Source organism: Anopheles maculipalpis, chromosome 3RL, assembly GCF_943734695.1.
Source record: "Anopheles maculipalpis chromosome 3RL, idAnoMacuDA_375_x, whole genome shotgun sequence".
Taxonomy (NCBI): domain Eukaryota; kingdom Metazoa; phylum Arthropoda; class Insecta; order Diptera; family Culicidae; genus Anopheles; species Anopheles maculipalpis.
Window position 1 is genome coordinate 5090880 of NC_064872.1, and position 21746 is coordinate 5112625.

At 42.7% G+C, this 21746-nt stretch overlaps 3 protein-coding genes across 3 annotated transcripts in view; all 3 read right to left on the minus strand.

Annotated features, from left to right (window-relative positions):
• Nucleotides 1-21746, minus strand: part of LOC126565646 (uncharacterized) — a 184829-nt gene that overhangs the window by 33655 nt on the left and 129428 nt on the right. The window lies entirely within an intron of this gene.
• LOC126565557 (CCHC-type zinc finger nucleic acid binding protein) overlaps nucleotides 1-21746 on the minus strand; it is a 132548-nt gene that overhangs the window by 24397 nt on the left and 86405 nt on the right. The window lies entirely within an intron of this gene.
• Nucleotides 1-21746, minus strand: part of LOC126564243 (receptor-type tyrosine-protein phosphatase mu) — a 72473-nt gene that overhangs the window by 8390 nt on the left and 42337 nt on the right. Inside the window, exons 2-5 of the mRNA XM_050221232.1 lie at nucleotides 1849-1973; nucleotides 1196-1219; nucleotides 784-1064; nucleotides 527-661 (exon numbers count right to left, since the gene is read on the minus strand). Coding sequence (XP_050077189.1) covers nucleotides 527-661; nucleotides 784-1064; nucleotides 1196-1219; nucleotides 1849-1973 — 565 coding nt within the window. The remainder of the gene's footprint in view (nucleotides 1-526; nucleotides 662-783; nucleotides 1065-1195; nucleotides 1220-1848; nucleotides 1974-21746) is intronic.

Genomic DNA, 21746 nt, shown 5'->3' on the forward strand with positions numbered 1-21746 from the left:
GCAGCAACTCAACTCGATAACATCAGCAGAAAGTTGCTATCTTTGAGGTCGTCCAAAACTTCTTGTTTCTGTAGTTAAAAGACAGCACCGACAACAGATTGCCAAGCATCGGCCATAGTTCATCCTGGAGAACTTGATACGACAACATCCTTCAAGTCAAATTCATCAGGTAAAAGTTCGGAAGGAATTACGGCTCATTATTTAGCTTCAAACTGAATAAAACGACTCGAACATTCAACAGGAAAAGAGGAACGATCGATTCGAAAAGAGGATGATTTTTAGCATACATTACTGGGCGCCTCCATCGAACGCGGTTGTTTTAAAAGGTTCCCTTTCAGTGACTTCAACATTTTACTGCGATTTAGACTCAGTTTAACTGGTCATATCGATTATCTTGTATAACAAAAAAGTCTCTCTTTCATCGCAAACAAATAAGGCAAATAAATCAAATCTTTTGACAAATTATCGTAGAGTACTCATTGAACTGATGGCTGTTTCTGGATCCTCCCCAAATTATTCTACTTACCTTCGTAAAGTCGAACGTTTTCGTTAGCATCACAATAGCGCTACAGTTCTCTTGCCAAACCATCCTCCAAAAATCTAGCACCGTATCCTCCGTTGGTCCCTGCGTTACGATATACGCGTTTGGCTTAAGTAAACTCTACTTGAGCAAAACGGATGAGAAAGACAGCGAAAAAGTGTGTGGAATAAGTCAATCATAAATAAATAGAACTTGCGATGAATTTGATAGAACTTATAGGCAGAAATGTGCGAGCATCTTACATCCACGTACGACGCATTGATGTAGTCCGAGTCCGGTGTGTTGTCGTACTTGTCTAATACAACCCTATTGTAATCGTATGGAATGCATTTGGGGTTCTGGTTCTTGAGTGCATTGGCTTTGCGCAGGGCGTGCTTGCACGAGTTGGTTTCAACCTTCACAGCCGTCTGGAATTCGAGCTTGTACAGTATCGGAAACTTGCGCCGCTGTTCGCACAGCTTCGCAAAGTGTCGCAGTTCGGTCGGTTTGTCGGGCATCGTCTGCGATAGTGGATTCTTTTCATCTGCAACAATAACACGCGAGGGAGAGAGCGGGAGAGAAGAGAAAGAAAACCGGTAAACGATTCCGTCCGGATGTATTGTTAATGATTTTCTCAGCTTCGGAAGCGTGTTTATGCACTGCCAAACCACTTACCTCGTGCGGATAGTTTTACTTTATCTGCAAATAATGAAGAGAAAGAAGGCAAACAGAAAACAAACGAGAAGAGTTAAAAACCCGAGAAGTGAGGGTGAAATTAGATTACTAAAGCTACTAAGGATTTTTTCCCCTTGGCGACACATTTCTGTTCTGTTATAGTTTTTTTTTATTCCTTCACCGGTTTGCACTTCGAAAGAAGAATGGCATCGTTAATGCACAACGTTAAAAGTGGGCGATTATGGGCCCGACTTTTTTTCGCATTCCTTTCCTAACTATAACTTTTTCCTCAACCACATTCACTGGCAACATTGGCAAAGATACGCCACGGCTAGAAGAGTTGGAGCCTTTGCCAGCGGCTCATAAAGTAAGACGACCATTATTAATTGGATTGAGATTACTTTTGAAGTGCAGAAAACTGTGAACCTTTTTCTTTTATGAACCCTTCATCGTTTGCCGCCATGACTAAATAAGTTCCGGTAGTTCTGGGTCGCACCAGAGCAGCGGACTCCGTAGTCATTCGTTACATGATCGTTATGAATTCGTGGGCACAGAAGGTACTCGTTTTTTTGTTGCTCTGGGTCATTAAATCTATCGAACGTTAAGAAATGTGTCGAATTTTGAGAAGAAAATGGAGGAAAAGGATAACTTACCTAGTGACAGCAAACCGCTATTTAACATGCTTAACTTTATGGTGTTGGGTATCGAAACTAAACTCGTGGAACTGAGTGTCTTTTTCTTCTTGGGTTTCTCTAGGTCAGCATAGCGTGTGGTAGACCTGCAGAAGAGAGGAAAATAAAAGAAAAATGTTTTTATTAAAGCTTTACCATCATTACGACTAAATCACTTGTAGCAAACTGTAAATAATGGATTGATTTTACTAGCTCATTTTTGTTGTTCAGAGCTAATTTTCCTCGATCGAAATAAATTGATAGGAAACAAGCTGCGTCTTGAATTATTCTACAAAACGATGATTATTTTGTCAATTGCCCATCATCATCCGTGTTGCCTTTCGCCGGTTGATGATGGATGAGGATGCGACCGTGACCATCGTGTAACAAATTGAAGTCACGAACAGGAGAATTTGCAAAATTTGCTCTCATCATTCCCAGTTCCACAGGCCCGGATCGAATTGTGCAAACAGTTTTGTATCCGAAGTCATTACGAGCATGACATTGAATAAATATTCGTCATCGGTGGGTGTGTCCAGGCAGCCCGGCCAGGCGTGATCTACTAGCTGCGGTTCCGAAGCCAGACTGAAGAAGTGTAGCGGAAGGTTTCGATGAAGATGAGTTTTGGATCTGAAACGCTTGATTGATTACTACCAAACAATCAGCGAGTCGTGGATGGTTGGTGTGCTCGAGAAGGAATAAGGGAAGAAGGATGTCAGCTCCTATGGCAAGCAACAGATAACGCAGGATAACGTAATATCAGCACAAGCAATAAAGCACGAACTAAACTACCTGCCTCTGATGACTGCATCGGATGGAAGCGATAGGAGCTGCCTGGAATCGAAATTAGCATTTCCCCTCCACACATACACACACACACGTATGCAAACAATCGATCGTTTATGAGCAATGTACTGAAAAGTCGTTAAAGTTTACTTTGCGCGCTGGTCGATTGCTCTCAATTTCTCACCCACCGTGCTTCGAGTGAACTGTAAAAGAAGCGCTCAAATAGGAAGAGGGAAGGAAGAAGCGTGCATAAAATTATTCCAATTGTTCACAACTTATGCAAATGTATGCCAAAAAACTGGTGGGCCGATCGCTAGAGTTCGCTTCACGACGCTTCCCAATGCCGCGTCAATTTTTTGTTTTATTTCCTTCATTCAAGTAAGCAAGCACCTACAAAAAATCCAATTTTGCACAAACAGTTCGTATTTAGCAAGTTTTTTGTGCAATTACTAAAGCTTTCAAGACATTCCTTTACCGTCTTTTTGCACGTGATTTAGTAAGAAAGTGGCTGAGTTTCAGGCTTCCTTCCGGGTTGTTTCATAAATAAATATTTCACCATCTGGTTTCACTGCCATAGATCATCGACCGATCGTCCACGAGCACGTGCCCTCGGGGTGACAATTAATTAGCAGTGTCCATTTTTCACGAAATTCTACACGAAGTACCAGGCGTTTCCATCAGCGGATGGTTTGTTTCTCCATGCGGTTGATATAAAAGTATCCGGTTCCCGAAACGGAAGTCACTTTCCGGTTCAGTAAAGAAGGATCCGTTAAAGCGAGAGAGAGAGAGAGAGAGGCAAACGCTTTTTGCGACTTTTCGACGTCTTTCAAAGTTATTCATTTACCCAGGTAAAAGCGTTTAGCGCGTTTAAGAGGCACAAGTCTTACGACATTCGGAGTAGGGAATTGGTTGAAGCAGAGTGCGCTGGGTGAGAGCTGAAAATTAGCAAACTGTCGTCTCCTGTGGCTGATTGTTTACTGGCAAATATGATAATAAAGCTAAAGCTGTGTTTGTTTGCTTGCCATAGTTTTTCACAATTGGAAACACAACTCAAAACTTCAACGAGCGTTGAACTTTTTGGACCCCGCTTCACGGTTTCGTTCGTCTCGTTAAATTTTGCCTCTTTCAATCTTATTTATTCCACTCCAATGAACGCTTGTGAACTTCTCCAGCACGCCAGTACCAGCAATGCTGTTCGAGTCTATTAACTACGATCAGAAAATTTAAAATTTATTCAAAGTTTCCCAGAAAACCCGTTCTACCACGGTGACCACGCGCCGGAATGATGATCGAGATACGGGTTGACTGTAGCGACTTTGCATGATGCGCCATCTTTAAGCAGCTTATTTCAAGTGCGTCCAAAGCCGGGGGGGGGGGGTCTGGTCGCAATGGCGCTCGAGTCGAGCAACGGAAGAAAAACTGTAAAGCAAATACATTTCTTGGTAGGTAGAAGCATACTTCAACTCGTTCCGGTTTGTACGAAAAAGAGTGTGTAAGTGGGTAAACTTGGTAGCATAACTCTTCTTCTTGCCGGTGTGAGTCACGTTGTTTTGCTTCAACCCTTCTGGAAAGCCTTCGGTCCAGTCCACTTGTAGTACGGACAGCTAAGCTTAATACTTTCTTCATTATTATTAATAGCCTTTTCAGCTACAAACTTAGCAAAAGCTCAAACACTCATCAAGCGGACGCAGGATCGGAAATGGATAGAATGTAACGGGAGAAGATTCTGTGTGCAGAGAACGCAGGAAACTGGACAAAAAATCCCATAAACATCAACAAACATGTCCGTAAACACTCAATACCGTGTCGTAAAGACGGTCTCGGGCTGTAGGATCCGCGTCACCATTAGCGTTTTTGGATCGTTCGAACGACTCCAGAATGTTTCGCAGTGAACGTCAGCGTCTAGCAATGATGATAAATTATCGATTATGGATGCGAACGAACAGCTGCACATCGACATGGACAGGTGACAAAGTGCTGAATATGGTCTCGCTAATTGGTCAAACAAAACATAATCATGTTTAAGCGAGTAAGATCAAACCGGTGGCATTTCTATTTCCTTGCCCTTCGAGCAAGACGAGCTGTATAAAATATTCAAATATACAGTAGGAAACAAACCGATTGCTGCCTGCATGGGATCGATATTCTACTTAAAGGTAAAGAAAGCAAGATTCTCACACTCTGTCTTTGCTTTTTTTCTTCTTCAACGTATACCTTCTTTTCGCCTGCATCGATAATGATTATTGTACCACCCAACAATCGGGTCAAGTGCCCCCCTGACAACTCTCTGGCAGAATGCAGTCAACAGATTGAACGGGTACACAAGCGCCAACCCGCGAACCAGCCCACGAGATCACGAGCAAGTGTTTGCGGTTAGTGTAGACGGTGAAAGCAAAACAATCAACCATTCCCGGTAATCAAACAACGAGCTTTGGCTTTCTGCATCTGGTTCGATAAACATTCTCATCGCTCGGAGGGATGAATCGAAAGCTATACCCCCAGACGCGGAGGGTGGCATTATCCTTGCACCCGCTCGATAACGTTGATGCTTTGAAGCGTCATTCCCATCGTTTCGACTTTGCGCGAGTGCAAACCGTCTTCAGACACGCTCGAGCGAATCTGCTAGACCGACCGATCGGGATTGGAGCGAATTAATTGCCAAAGCCGCTCACATCACACATCCGTTTGCTCGTTTGCTCGTCTCCATTTCATAATAAACACACGAGTAATAGGATTCGATTTGATTGCTATCGTGCTTAAGCGCATTGAAGATGGGAAGTGCACGCGAGAGTATTTCGGAACACAAGGAAGCTTTTTATGAGTGAATCTATACTGAAAAAAAGAATTAAAGCATTGATAGCGTTCTTGGGTGCAACACGTGATAAAATGAAATCAATAACATTATCTGATAATTGCTTTCAGGCTATTGCAGCCATTCACAACATTTCTTCAATAGATTCTACTTCAATAGACGAAAAAATGGCCAAAGAAATGGTTGTAATTGCTCTTAATTGCCGACATGCCGACAGATCAATAAATGTGATCATTGTGCAGCAAATAAATACTCATTTAGCTTGATTGGATCTTCTTCAAAAAATCACTACAAAAAGCTTTGGACTTTGCAAACGATCTTCTCAGCATCTATCTCGCCTGCCCTTTTCGTACATTTCACACTCCACCCTTTTTTAGCCTCGGGCTTGATTGATGATATTGTAGTGGCTGCATTTAATGGCTCAACTTTCAAACGGCTCACCACTCACCAACACCGGCCAGGGAACCACTCGAATCGTAGCCACGTAAATCTCGAACCCAATCTCCAATGCCACCACTGGGTTTCAGGGTGTAACCTTGAACGCGTGGGATTGTATGCTGCTTTATATGCTGCATTTAACCGCATTAAAACTAATGATGTCGTTGCACTGGAGTGTTTTACAGGCACTTGAACAGTCCCACTCACACCCAGGCTTGGGGATTTTCTGTGTAAAACGGGGAGGTTGTGTGTGCTGCGAAGAGAGGATCACCACATTGTCAGCCCCGAGGTGTTTCTTTGGTGTATAAGAAGAGGATAAAGAGAAGCGAAGAAGAAAAAAATGCGAAACCATGGCATTGCCTTGTTTACGGTCCATATCTTTTAGCCATGCCCTAGAACAGTACCCCATCTTCGGATGGAGGAAGCTTTAATGTGCTTTACACCACACTATCTTTACAAAGAAGACTTCTGTTTCGTTTTTCCTGCCAGGGAAGAAAACCAGATGGAAGCTCCCAGCACTATTCTGGTGCTGTACAAGGGAGATTTCTTCTACCGAAACCGAATGCAAACATACGCAAGCAAGGGACAGTTTTGCTGTTTCGGTGCTTTGAACGCTTTCAAATGAAAATCCTGCTGTGCAGCTAGGAGTGCATTTAGCACAAGCAAGCATGTGCTTTAAGAATTGCTTCAACACTTTGTTTGGTTACTCGTGTGCATGTTTACTGCACACGCTACGTGTGGAGCACGCTGCAAGCGAGCATTAAATCCTTTAATGAATGAGTTGTTGGTACGGGTAAGGATTTGCTGTTATCCTAACGGAGCCTGGTTCAATTAGTTCCGGGTATTTTTTGGCAAATGATGCAAAGTTTCTGATTTAAAGACAAAATTTTAATTTTAATATAACTCCAAAAACAAGCTTATAAAACCTGCTGCATGAGCCTTTTTACCATCAACACAAAAAGGGACTGTTTCAATTTCCAGCACGTTACGACGGAGACGCCTGGTGGTTTACGATTAAAATGATGCATTTGAAAGTCTTCCCTTTTTTCTAGCTTATACAATAGCTACCAACCTTCGCACCTCATCCATTTGGACACAAACACACATAAAACGCTCCGTCAACATTACTTCCAACGGTCTTTGCATTTTAATCAGCTGTACAGACACACTCAACTTCAGCAAATAAAAAAGGGATGCAATGACCCGAAAGAGATGCATACGCCACAGTTTTGATTATTCATTTCTCCCTTCTTCCTAGAACTTTGCTGATGCTGCTGTTGCTGCTGCTACAGCCACCGGGATAATTTGCACCATGTCGTGCCCTGTATATTTGTGTTAATTTATTTCTCTCCTGGTGCTGTGGATGCGTTACGTGTGAGTTGAGCACGCGTGAGCGCCCCGGTGCATGCCTGATTTGTTGCATTGCATGTGCTTCCCTTAAAACTAGAGGCACACGATGATGATTCTCTCTGTACGCTGTCAATTTTACACCCTTACCCATTGCAGGACATTTCGAGTCAAGTTATTAGCTGTGTTGCAGGCCACCTATTTCCGGTTCCGGGTAGTCGGGTTCTGTGTACGAAATGCAAAAGGACAGCAAGCAACCACGTTGCATCGGGCGAAAAGATGGATGGGACTGCACGTTTTAATTTTTAATTTCATGCCACCACTCCACGCTGTTGTTTGTTTGGTGATACGGTTTTTTGTTTGTTTGCTTGCCGCTGCTGCTGTTGTGCTATATATCTGCCGTCAAGTATCCTGTACCCCGCAGGATATAAGGTCTGTAAGGTCGTAAATGAGAATAAACAAGGACACGGTGGTATGGTTTCAGTGCGAATATTGTACACACAAAGAGGCACGTTTCCTGTAACTCGAAGCGAGTCAAGAAACGAGGGACAACTTCTTGGTAATAGTTCACTCGCAGACACAAACCAGAGACGCGATACACGCTCGGCAAAAAGGATGTACTGAAGGTAGTAAGGACGGATAGTAATGATTATGATGTTCATGAAATATGAACGATGATAATACTTAATTACCAGACACAGAATCGGAAATGATTTCCAGCAGTGGCCAGCGATCCAGCTTGTAAGCGACCCACTGAATTCAAAGTAGGATTGCTTGCTGAACCTTAATTTACTTCCTGGGCAGGAAAACAAAACAGAAAAAAAACACCGAGTGCTACTGCAACTGCCAGCATTGACTTACACGTACGTATGCGACCGGTTTCCTGTTTATTATGCAGCACCATCGGAACATGCGGAGCGCTCACACACACAGTGTGGGGGAAATTTAATTTTCCCAATTTCCGGCCCACAGTCATACACGAACCAAGCCTGATAGTATGAGTTGGGAGGGAGGTTATTTTTTTTCATTGCACAAAAAAAGGGGCTTCGACTAAAGCAGGGATTTTCAAACTGTGACCACGTGAAGCGTCTGGAATATGCCCAGAAAGAAAGTCTTTGCATTAATTTTAATTATTGGCGTGCATCCTGATGCATCCTTTACAGGAAGTAGCTAATGTGGAAAAAAAGATTGAACCATTTAAGTTTTCTTACTTAAAATCTGTACATATTTTGATGGAACTCGCCTTCTAAATTTATCCTTTTTTTTCTGTTAAATTGTTGAGTTAAGACCTGGTCGTCTTGTTGCAGTTATATTTGGTGCAGAGTATTTTCTTCATATTTTTTGCTCGTTTTTTATAGTTTTTAAACGTAGTGATAACGAAAAAGAAAACAAATTTAAGAGTAAAGCTCAGAAATGTTATCGAGTTATCTAAATTATTTGCGAGCGATATAATCTGGATTCCGAAGGTTAAGAAGACAACAAGACTAGTGCTGCTTCTTTTAGAGACATCCTAAACTTTAACGAAAATTTTGGTGCATGAAAAATTTTTCCATGCACCAAAAGCATTAGAAACCCCTGGAACTAGAGCAAGGAGTCCGTCATACAAACTTCAATGCACCGAAAAAGCTTCCGCGTTCAGTAAACCTTTGACCTTTTGCGGTTGAATTGGCTAAAAATGCTGTTGTTGGTTGGGTATGCATTAGCTTGATGGATTTTAACAAGACAACTTATCGATGACGCGCTCGTTATGATGATTGCGCGCGTGCTCGCACACACACACGGCTTCGATAAAGGGCAAAGTTTACCTGTTTCGTACTCGTTTCTTTTTTCAGCTCCCACTTTAAACCTTCTCCAAACGCCAAATCTATAATTCAATAAGTGAAAAAGCTTTTCCCGTTCTGTCTCGCTTTCAATTATTGCACCACTCCCGGCCTGCCAGCCATAGGTGGCGGGCTCTTTTCATTTTGGAATGAAAACATTTTATCATCATTACAAGCGAACCAAAACGCTGAATCAGAGGGTAAAGGGATAGGTTTGAAGAGGTGGATGGAAAACCCCAAGCACATGTGCTTTATATGTGTGTGCACTTCCTGGTAACTTGGTTTGGAGAGGGGTTTCCAAAAAAGCGGGTTCGCGATATCAGTGTTGCATCATGAACAGACCCACACACATACACACACACATCTGCCTGTTCTCGGTACTTTGCCGGTAACGAGCGAGACGACCCTATTAGTCATGAGATATGATTGGCAATTTTCCAACGGGCCTGTGTTGCCCGCACCATCAGCATTATTCGCCGGGTATGACAGCAGCACGTAATGGCGTGTGCCAAAAAGCAGGATACTCAGCGGGGGGAGGGAGGTGATTAGGGAAGAAATGAAGAACAGAAAGTTTGACGAGGAACTAGCGAGGTTGTGCTGAACTAATGAAAAATAAAGCAAAATAACAACAAAAAATGGAACAAGATAGATCACAGCCGAGCGTTGGACCGAGGCGCTTTCGTGGTCATCGTCATCGTCGTTTCGGGATGCAAAAGGCGTGCTTGGTGAAGTTTTGCAAAACTTCAAACGACATTCCATGGGTCGGAGGTGTGTAGCAAAGAGGGGCAAAGGGGAGGGAAAAAGGGTGGTAAGAAAAATGGAAAAACACAAACCATACTCTTCAACCTTTTATAGTGTACGACGCACTATACTGACTTTGATAATTTCTCTTTCGTGCTAGTTTCGGCCACCCCCGAGAGACACGGGTCCAACAATGGTAGAAATTCATCAGCACTCTTCGCCGCCGTAGAGTATGCATTAATTGCAAACAAAAACACCCCTAATGAAACTATTCCGCTGTTCCGAAACGAACGAAACGGACGCTTTCTCTTGCTCTGGGAAAGAGCAGGGAAAAAAGCGAAACGACGGTTTGCAAAATGATCCGTTTTTCGAGCTGTAAATGTTTTTAGCATTCTCGTGAAGTTTTATGGTTACGAAATTTCATCCACTTTAGAATGTTATTTTTCCAAAGAAAAATAGTTTCATCTCGCACCGGACTGAACGGTGCAAAGGAACGTGCTCTAGCTATTTAAGAGACCGCTTGTTGAAGCACTGTTATTTGAGGCTCTCATTGTTCGGCTGGAGAGGTTATGAGATTCGTTTTTCATTCCTGATTCACTCTGCATCCTCCACTCAGCATTCAATAGTATTTTTTTCTCCATTTTCCTATCTGAAATTTCCAGTTTGCTTAAACTAAAGAAGGAAAAAGCCGCTCGAAATGTTTCAATAAACAAGTATAAGTTTCAAGCTGGGAAATAAACTTACAAACGATTCGTTAATTAAACTCGACTCGAAAGAAAAGCGGCGCACTTGTATTGTGTTTTGTGCTTGATCGAATCATGCCCACAACCATTTTCTTTCGGTTTTTTTTTTTGCTTTGTAGCGTCGATCAACGTTGTTTTCTCTTTGGTTTGAATGATTTTGCTGTGTACCGTTGTTTTGCTGTCCAGCCCGGGTTGTCCGATCTGGTTTTCGTTTCGAAGCGCAATTATTTTATTTCCTTTCCGTTTCGGCGATCCTTCCGGGTCAATTCGTATGACGGTATGGTTGTGTTAGTGTATTGTGTTTGTACCTTGTGGGTTTAAGTTTTCCTTTTTTCCATTTACAACGGAGCAGCAGGAAGTAGAAGTGTTTACGTTGAGAGCTAGAGGGTGTTCTCTGTTCACATAATTGGTAAAGCAATCGTTAGGTTTCTCTGCAGACGGGGAAAAACATGCGCTTTCTGTAACAGATTTTTGCTTTACAGGGGTTTATAGGTGATTTCGTAAAAAAAAAAAACAACAAAGGCAGATACAATTGATGTCGTATATCAACTAGAATTTACGACGACGTATCGAGAAAAGACTATTTCATTCAAAAAATTAAAATGGATCTCTCTAAAGAGCTTTCAAATGCTTTTCCATTCAATACTATTCTTTCACCCTCAAAGTCCTCGAAATTGAAGAAGAGTGTACGATCAAGAGATCCCGTCTACGTTGTTCGAAGAAACGAAGCGACCTTGTCATCCACCAAAACTCGGTCAAAGGAATTCGTCTTCCATGATAACTCTACGATTTTGAGACCTCGTATTCGATGAGGTGTTTCTGTCCAAACCTCATGAAACCAGGTAGTTGAAGAGGCTAAATATGGTAAACCAACCAACCAAGATTCTTTCCACATTGTCCAAGGGCCAACAAACTTTTTAGGGTATCATAAAGAGAGCCTCTATGTCTCGGAACTTCGTCTACCGGCAATCCTCCTACCAACATCGATACTTTGTAGTCGAAGAGATCTCCTTTACAGAGAAAGTTTGTTGAGACACTCAGCTCGTCATTCAATAATTCAAGTTATCGTCAACGTCGTCTAAGGAGCGTCTCATAAAGAGTCCAAAATATCCCATGAGTCAGGTTTAAATTTCCGCCATAGTTCAATCCCTCTCTAGTCTATTTCTACCACTGTCACAGCATTGTCCAACGAACTTCCTTTTATTACCAAGATTTCAATACGTTTTTAATTATCCGTACCCTTCGCAGGCGCAGTTAACATAATTTAAACGCAATTTCAATGTATCATGTTGTGAAATTAGATAGAAAAAAACGCTGTTATTTTTCTTGTGCATTAAAAACAGAAAAGTCATCACAATGATGAATGTAAATCGGATGGAAACGTCTGTTAGTCTTCCAGAGTCGTTGCGCACGATTCTCGAACGTTCCCGAGCAAATTAAGGAATGGGAGCAGAAAAATCAACGATCTGTTGACCGTCTGTCTGGGCACCATTCTCCAATGGTAAGTGGTGTGTATTTAATGTTTATCGGCAAGCCATCTCATCGAACTAGGGGACGATTGAAAGAGAAAAGCAAAAACTTGTTGCAAAAAAACTGGCACACAAAACCGATCTGATTGAGTGAACAATTGCACCATATTCCTTAACCGTTTGGCCGTTTATGCATGCCATGTTGAAATTAATTACTCTCGATGATTAGACGGCCAACTCGGTTGCTGACTGGTTGTTTTGCGAGGGAGAAAGTTGCGTCTATGCCTTTTTTTTGCCACATGCACACCGACGACTGGCGGGAAATTGGCTATTAAATGCAAGCGTGCATGCAGAACACATTAAAACCGTTGGCTTGCCCGGGGTTTTTGTTGGATTGTGCCATTGTGTTTTCTGCTGGCAGCTGCTGTCAGCCCCGACCAAAATTGCACGTACGCGGCCGAAACTTTCAAATGCCGTCGGCTGAAATGAAGAAAACCGTCCGTTTGCCCTTCGGTCGGGATTTAGGATTTAGCGTGTAAAAGGCGCTAAGGTGGAATTCTAAGGAAATCAGGCCAACAAGACAGGGCGCTGCGGACCGTCGTGTGGACGTGGTGTAATTAAGCTGAGAATAATCTGCAACCACTACAGACCATCCATCCGTCTCCTTCTTCGACGAGCGGCACAGTTCTCAGTGTTCCTTTTCGTTCATCTTATTAATTCGCTTTCCACCTTTCATACTTTCCCCTTTCATACCATTCCATCCCGGGTGGGCTGACTGTGAAAAGCGGATTTGAAATTGGTGGCCGAATTTTCCTCCCATCGTGGCCATGGGTCGTATACACCGGGTGGGTGGCGATTAAATTTCCCGTACAACGCCAGTCTCGTGCAATTAAGCCTGTGCAGGGGTGGTGGGGGGCTTGAAAGGTTGGAAATGAGAACGGGGGACGCCTTGACTTATCTTTTTTCCGCGTGTGCCAATCTCAAAAAAAAAAACATGACGATGCACAGAAATTTTACAGGCGCCAGGTTTTTGCCATGAACGCATTTTCGGTCTGTGTATGTTTAGAGCAATTTCGGTACGAATTTGAAAAACCGTGTGTGTCTGTATGTGACGTGCAAACGTGCTAAATCGTGCTTTGGTAGATGGATGTAACCTCTTTGAGTGTGGTGATAAAAACGGGTCGTGAAAAGTGCTTTCGCAAGTACGTCTGCCTTTGACTGAATCAATGCGAAGCTAAGCGATTTTTTACTGCGTCTTTTGAGAGTTGTCGAATGATTATGGTTGATTTTTCTGTTTTTTTTTTTTGGGATGGGTTGGGTTGAGTAGGGGAGTGTACTTCAAATGAACGATTGTCATTACTTTTACAACATGAATTATTATTTGCTATTATGTTTTACCTGGAAAACCCTTGGAAAAGCTGAACAGAAAGCATAAGAATCTAAAGCTCTTCTCAAACCATTGTCTGCATTTTGTGTGTACTTTTGCTTGTTTTTTTTTTTGCGTGTAAAGCCAGACTTCAACACGATACACATTTTCTATGGGCACGTGGAAAACCCGATCTTGGAAAGTATCCTGACGTCTTCCTGAAGTGCCACGTGAATCCCCCGTCCGGACCAAGATGAAATCCTTACCGTTTTTCTTCTTCCTCGACGAAGTATTTCTCTGGTGTGTTGACAAGCGGTTGAATGGCACCGAAAAGCTGGCTGACTGAGTGACTGACTGATGTCTGGTGCGTGATGGGAAAATGGGAGGTAAAACAGTAAAAACCTGTTCTCGTCTACCGTCAGTCTGTTATGTTGTGAAGGTACAGAAAAAAAAACAGGAAGGACGCTGGACAGACGAACGATGTGGAAGTGTATCCCACCATTGTGTGTAACCGTTTTGTTTAGTTAGAACTTCAGGGCAACACAAAGGAAAAGCTCATCTCACGGTTGAGTGTCCATGCCCGCCACACAACTCATACACGGAACAATTCGCCATATTGTTTTGTGCTTTGGTTTTAATGTACGGCACAATAAGCAAACAAGCACAGGCACCGGGTCAAACCGGAGAGCGCTGACAGCAACAATGGCCCCGAATCAGCATTGTCGAAGAGTTGAGTGATGTGAGCCATTTTCTGGGGTCTTTATGGAGGATTAAACCAAACAGCATCTCTAACGTGCTTTCCCTGAGTAATAATTGATTTCAAGATGAACTCACTCACTGTTGTCGATAGGAAATGGGAAAGGAAAAAATAAATTAATCAGCAATCTAGGCAATGAGAAACCATCGATTGCCTCCGAAAACTAAGCTCTCGTTTCTACTTAGTTACAGTAGCGGTAATCAACGATTTGATCGACTCCATGGTTCTTTTTTATTTTTTTATTTTTTTGGTTGCTCCTACATCTACATCGAAACACAGCCATCCATTGATAATGATTTTGGGCGGCTTGATTTCGAGCTTGTTTGATTCCTACTCGTGATTAGCCGGCTAGTAGGGATATGTGCAACGTTCGCTACAGCAAAATAGGAAATTGTAAATGAAGGAAAAACTTCATTGCTAGACAGTGGAAAGATATAAAGGAAAAGAGCAAGTTTATCCGTCCAGTTCTTTCCGTTACTTACAAACGGAACATACATACTTCATTTCCGTGGCTTAACGGACAGTGTCCGACTGTCTACGATTTTTTCTTGAGCACAAATAAAAGTTGTGAAGGAAAAGTTTTCGTTGAAGAGCTATAATTCGGTACAAAAACACCCAAACCCAGAGCGGAAAACTGCTGATCGAGGTAAGAGGGATTGATTTTTGTATCCTTTCGAGAGTTAGTACTGCCTTTTTTGCGTGCAATCACGAGCTAGGAGCATGTAGCTACCATTATAATGCCTGTAATGGCAGTAAAATTGATTTGTAATGAGATTGTAACACGGGCATTAGTTTCAAGTTTTGTCCACTGCATTACAGAAAAATGTTCATAAATATTGATATTTATAATATTAAAATTTTGTTATTTGTATTTCTATATACAATAGATCTGCTAAGAAACCTGGTTAAAGAAAAAAGTTACGAAACGTTACTTTAATCGAACTTTTAAATTTAAACAACACCGCGTAAGTAAAAGCTGTCTCCTCAACGAACATTAAATTGACAGTTGATTTTATCGACCCCAAAACTGAAACATTTGGCACACATTTCTGATCTACATTCCTGAAAGCGAATTGCTTCTGAATTCATACAAGTTTGTAGAGTATTTTTGATTCTGAAAATTTTATGCAAAAAGCACTGCGAAGGTTATCTGGAGAGATTCGCCTTCCATTCCGACACCATTGACAAGTAAGCTATCGCTTGGGATAGAAAGCAAAGAAAAGAAAAACAGCTCACACTCCCCATTGCGGGGTATTCTCAACTAGCAAAGGAATGCATTTTTCTCCGTAGGGAAAAGGCAGGGTTAAAAACACCCAAACTTTAAAGTGCGACCAGGCGACTGTCATGCGGATGCAATCAGAACAAGCATTACCCAACCGCTGGACTCCGAATTCTGGGGAACAAAAATATTGACACGTGCTTCTTCTTCTGCTTGGATTTTTTTGCATAAAGTTCATCCAACTTTCGCTTAGAGCAGGAAAACATTGTAAGGGAAGCATTTTAGGAGGCAAACGATGGAAAAGCAGCACTCCCAGAAAAGCACGGTAAACACCAACGTCACACCATGTTCAACGTTGCGCGCGTTGGTGATGGTACATCAGTTTTTTTCCTACCGCAATGCCAAGTAGAAGAAAGTGGTGGCAGTGTTGGTGAGCTGAAAGTTAGTTCATTGGCACACACACACATTTGTGCATGTATGGAATTGCAAATGACGCTGAAATTGCCTTCTAGGTGTTTATGTATGCTCTGCTATCGGCAACCGTGCAGACCTCGCGAAAGGTGTAATTGCACAAATTGCGAAACTCAGACGTGCGTGCGTGTATTGGGTTCGTTTCGGCGAATAAATATCGAGCTTTAATGACACTTTAAACAAGAGAAAATAATTTTTAAATAATGAAACGTAATTCCCACAATTCAAGAGGGAGAATGTAATCCAGCGGAGAAAAAATGGATTCACTTTGTTGATGTGAAATGAAACGCACAGAACAAGCAAGAATAAACAACGTACTAAAGCGAGCACTTGAAACGATCCAAAGAAATATGATCCATACGCTGCTCCACGCTACAATGCATGGGACGAGCAGTGGAACAATTTTAAAGTGCACTTTTCCTGGCAGGAAAATCTACGACGCCATAGGCACACACACACACAAACACACAAAATCCTTCAGCAAACTAGCACTGCTGATCCATAATGTCATTTTGAGTATGAGCAACCACTTTGTGTTACATCATCAACGACAAAATAGACACACACACAGAGTGAGGAAGAAGAAGAAGAAGTGCCATGACAAAACTTAACTTGAAAGGCAATGTGGCCGCGCTTCCGGGGCTGTCCCTCCTGGCATGGATGGTGGTGAAAGATAGCCAAGGCTGCTGCTCACATGGAAGCGCATCGAGCACGGAGCAAATGTAGGTTAAGGAGATAATCTTGTGTGCATGTAGCTGAGGTTTTCCTCTTCTTTTTCCTCCATTCGATAACACCCCCTCCCCCTTCCCTTTCACCCTCTCTGGACGAACGAGGGATTCAAATATATATATTCGCATAATAACGGCAGGAATTGAAAACTGAACGCACTGAGCAACTGCAGTGGAAAATGGAAGTGTCATCTCGGTGTTGGGAAATCGATCGTGTGTGTGTTTTGTGGGGAGGGGGGGGGGGGGGAGAAAGAAAAAAAACGAGCTTAGGAAGAACATTGTATGTGAGCTGCTTCACAGCTTCAAACACTGGATGCCGATGGCCATATATGTATCGGGCACTGCAAGAACATCCTCCCAAGTGGCACCGGTGAGGGATGTTGTTCAAAAGGATGATTAAAGCTTGTGGGCTACTAAAGCACGTTTTCCCGGCTGCACACTGCACAATCCAAGCAAAGACTTGTCGTTGATCTTTTCCACTATTTCTAGGCTTGGTGTGGTAGTGAGCTGGAGTGGCTGGATTGCCGATACCGTAGATAGTGGTGCAAACGGGTGTGCAAAAACGTTCCATACACAGAAACACAGGAGGCAAAGGTCAGCTGGCCGTAAAGTGATCGCATTAGAGCGTCGGTTTAGTGGTAGAAACCGATAAACTCTATCAGATGGGGACAGATGAACGTGAGACAGAGGAATCCTAAAGGGCAAAACCTCGGCGAGAGGGTTCTCGTGTGTACAAAATAATCCATTTCGAAACAGATTTGCAGTGGGAAGATCTTGGTGTGGTAATGAACCTAATAAAAGCTACACACTCACAGACAATCAATCAAGCAAGCAAAGGTGATGCTTTTGATAATCTTTAAGCTGCATTCTGTTGAAGGCAAAAGCATTTCAAGCACACTATTTAAGCTTCAAAATCCTTATTATCCAGAACACCGTGCTGGCATTCCTCATGTGGACATATGTCACATAAATGAATTAAACCAACTGCCTTTTCTGGATCGGCAAGCCTAGCGTAGATAGAGCCTAAAAAGACGAACCATTTTAAGGTTTCTATTCACCTTGTTGAATGGACCGGACCTCTTGAAACACATCCAAATTGGACTCATCCGCTGTACGGTATGCGCATGTGTGTGTGTGTGTGTATCTCGGAGCCAAAAGAGATACCTTATGAAATTCAATTACGAGCACCAATTAGGGCAGGCCGGCTCGAACCCCTTTCGGTATGAAAGTCGAAAGGTGTTTAAAGGTGAAATTTCTGGTTGAAAGCTGTATGGACGAGTGCCAAACGGTTGCTTCACTGTTTGCTTTGCGCATTACAATACAAGATGGTTGGCTGGCCTGAAGCTGGGTAAATTTAAAATGACTGACCGACGACCCGTTATCATGCCGAATACGAAAAGCTCCAGTGAAGGTTTCTGAAGAAATTTATTTATTTAAAAGATGCTGCGCGCTTGCTGACAAGAGTTTGCAGTTTCAAGTGAAGTTATGTAACAACAATGTATACAATGGGGGTATGGGGAGGTTAATTTGCGATTCTATCACACCTTTTGCTCGGTGGAACACGCCCAAACAAACTACCCCAAATGGAACACTCCCTTGGAAATCGGTCCATAAAATATTCATTCAACTATAATCCACACTTTCACGGTAACCGTGAGACACAGACAGGGTGCTCGATGACTAAGGACTCAGTGGCTCAGCAAAAAAAAAGCACAAAGCTTCAGCAAAAACTTCTCCCCAAAGCTATGGCATCAAAGGGAACGCAACTGCAACGAAGCAAGTTTTACTGCTGATACGACGAGTCCGGGCGGGACTAAAGTATGGGGTCCAGTTCGAACTCGGGAGATGAGAGTTTACGGTCCCCGGTTTCTTCATGATGAATGTCATCATCATCGTCGTTGGAGCACACAAACGCACACACGTACTAACTACTCCACACCATCCGGTGTCGGTACGTAGTGACCTACTTCTGATGCGATGCAGCAGCAGCAGTACACGTGCTCACTGGTTGACTGGCAATTGTTATCCTTTTGTCTGGTGATCCCATTCCCATGCAGCAACGAGCTGAGGTGCCTACGACGTCAGCGTTCCAACGACAACGTATCCGGCATACAGGTCTGTGGCCAGCGCCAGCCAGCGGAGCGTATGCAAGCGGAGGGCGATCGAGTCTGGTGAGTTGTAACTATTTTTTTGTCCTCCATGTCCCGGAATTCTGGATGTTCCGGGAAACTGTGTGTGGAGCACGTGCGCACCATTCTCACGGAATTGTTGGACATTCATTTGACATCCATCACCCTCATCCTACCGTGTCGTCTACATTCATCAAGAGTTAAAGAGAAATTTTCAGTCGACTCACTCATTAATGTAGGTTCCAATCAAATTACTCATTTCAGGACGTTTCCTTCTGCGCTTGACTGGAGTTTCGGATGAAGTGCATTTCCCTTTTTTCGTGAAATAATTAATGCGACAAGGTGTGTGGCATCGAATGCCATAAATGCTAGCCGGGGGAGAAAAGAGCACAAAAATTACAAAACTTCGATACGAGGTAGAGAGAGGTTCCTTTGTAGAGTTGGTTCTTCCGTTCGTTTCATTTGCAATTTGTGAAGTCTTCCTCAAAATCGTCCCCCGAAAAAAAACAAACCACTGGTTGGGGACGGAAAAGTAATGAATGATTTATTATCATATTGATTGGTTGTTTTGAGGAAGTAGAGCAGCGAACGCGAGGCGGATTGAAGGCGACAAGTTAGTAAAGAAATTAGTGACACGCACCACTGCGTGCTTTGCTCGATTCGCACAACGCCACGCCGGGAATCGGAAAACATAAACATCCGATCTATTTGGCGCAGTTTGGCACGATGGAGGCGCCTGGTGTTTCTGTTTCTGCGGGAAGAACTGGTGAACTTTTCTGGTCAACTTTCTTTATTGTCCGTTAATGATTGATGAGTGTCACAACTGGCACCCAGATTGTCAAGTGCGTTTGGTGAAGGTGTTGGTAAATTTGCCACAAGAATGAAACACAAACGGGCGAAGGCAGCAGCATCGGATTGCGGTTTTTCGGGTGGTTGGTATGTTGAAGAAGGAACAGTAAACTCACTGTTGCAATTTGTGAATTCACGCGTATCGATTTCAAAGCAAATATGTGCACACACAGCCCAGCAACGATGGAATGTTTGATTTAAAGCTGCAAGGAATGTGGCACGCAACGGTGCCCTGCTGCGCCAGCACAAAGCAACATTAAATATTCAGACGTAAACAATTATTTTTATGAGATTTTGCATGCCTCTTGCTGATCGGGTGGATAAAAATAGCCGGTCCGGATGATGTGTTGACGTAAATCCAACACTCATAAGGCGGATATGCCTTGTTCGGTTTCAATATCATATCCAGATCAGATCGTATCCATTACTCGATATTTGTTTATCGAATAAATCTTGGTTCCGTTTTTGCAGTTTTTCACGCATTCCAGCCCTTCAAACAACGCACCAAATAAAAATCTACACAATCCAGACACACAAGCAGATACTGCTGTGTGATTTCTAGTTTTTCCCGAGACTCCCCAAAAAAATCGCCTTGCCTTGTTTCATCAGGACACTGTCATAACACGTACATCGAACAAACCGAATGCGCTGGAACCGACATATGATTCGACATGGTGCAGAAACATATTTAGAACACAATCAGATCCGGGTGTGCGCTACTGACCATCCGACACTGACACACACACACACACTCACACATTGTTTACATGCAAAAACTCCTCCCTTTTTTGCTATCTCGACACGGCACAGGGTTTCCGTTCGCTCCGGAGGTCTGCCCTCCGCGACACGTGTTTTGTGTAAAATGAAAATGTAAATCCCCCTTTTCCCTATTTCCTTCTTTACCTCCTAGTTCCCTTGAGATTCAATCTTTCGCATCGCACTGATGGGGGTCATTCTATAAGGCCGTAAATCGAGCATCGACCAACGCGAAAAACCTCGCTCGCTAGTGGCGCACAAGGTCTCTCTCGTACAGTCATTGAGTCAATGGATTCAATTTTTCAGGCAATCCGCGCAAATCACTTCACCATGTATGCGGTGGTCAGAACGCGCAGCGTGTGAGTTGCGAACTCTGAGCTTTGTTTACAGAATTTGAATTTTCCGAATGGAATGATAAGCTCACTTACATGGAGAGAGAAAAAAAGAGAGAGTGGGATAGTGTGTGTGCCGAGCGTGAATGACACGCATCCGGATTAGAAGCATTGCTACAATGTAGTAAATCAATACGAAATGCATTAAGTTGAAGAGCACCAGTAAATTGGTAGAGCGGGAAAGCTCCAGACATTATTTGTTGTTGTTATAAAACCAGCAAAGAGGACCAAAATTAATTTAATTTTAATGGCAAGCTTTTGGAAACTGTCCACCCATAAAATAGCATAAACAATCGGGCATGAAATGATTACTATCCCCCACTATTGCCCATCCGTTGCCATTTTTATTGTGTGAGTACGGATTTTACGGTGTTTCCATTGTTTCACGTGGCATCCATAAAACATTACACCGAAAATGCGACACAACCGATATCGGTCGGAGCAGTATTTATCGGATACCGGTTTGGTGTTGGTCGAGTTGCTGGCAATTTTTTTTTTACTGTTGCGGATCATGCAAATCGAACTGGCCGGGATGCAGTGATGTAATCCGGTGGGAAATAGGTTAGCACCTTGCACATTTTGGTGCCCATAGTTTCGATTGTTCGGTTCAATTTGCGTGAAACTCATGGCACCCGTTTTTTTAAGCAGTGTTGGAGATAGGCTTAATCTTTCTGCTGCATCATTGAGAGGAGTTTTATTTTAAGTGTTTTACTTGTATAAAAATAATTGAAGTGCTCAAAAACAAGAACTTTTTACTATACTTTCTATAGAACAATTCAGCGATGTTGTTTAGATTTGTGGAAATTTTTATGGTACAGACGGACAATAAATTGGATTGAAAGCTTCGGAATAAAGAGTTTCACGATGTGTAATAACATATAAAAATAAACACCATTGCTGTTAGATAAAATTTCTCCAGATAACATTTAATATTCTTCTCTTAAAAACGTTCTGTCGTTAGTGTATGTAGTAATGCCGCATAGATATCCGACGCCTATTGCAGGATAATACTACATGGTCATATGGCTATATTACACTGAAGCAATTGAGGGAAAGA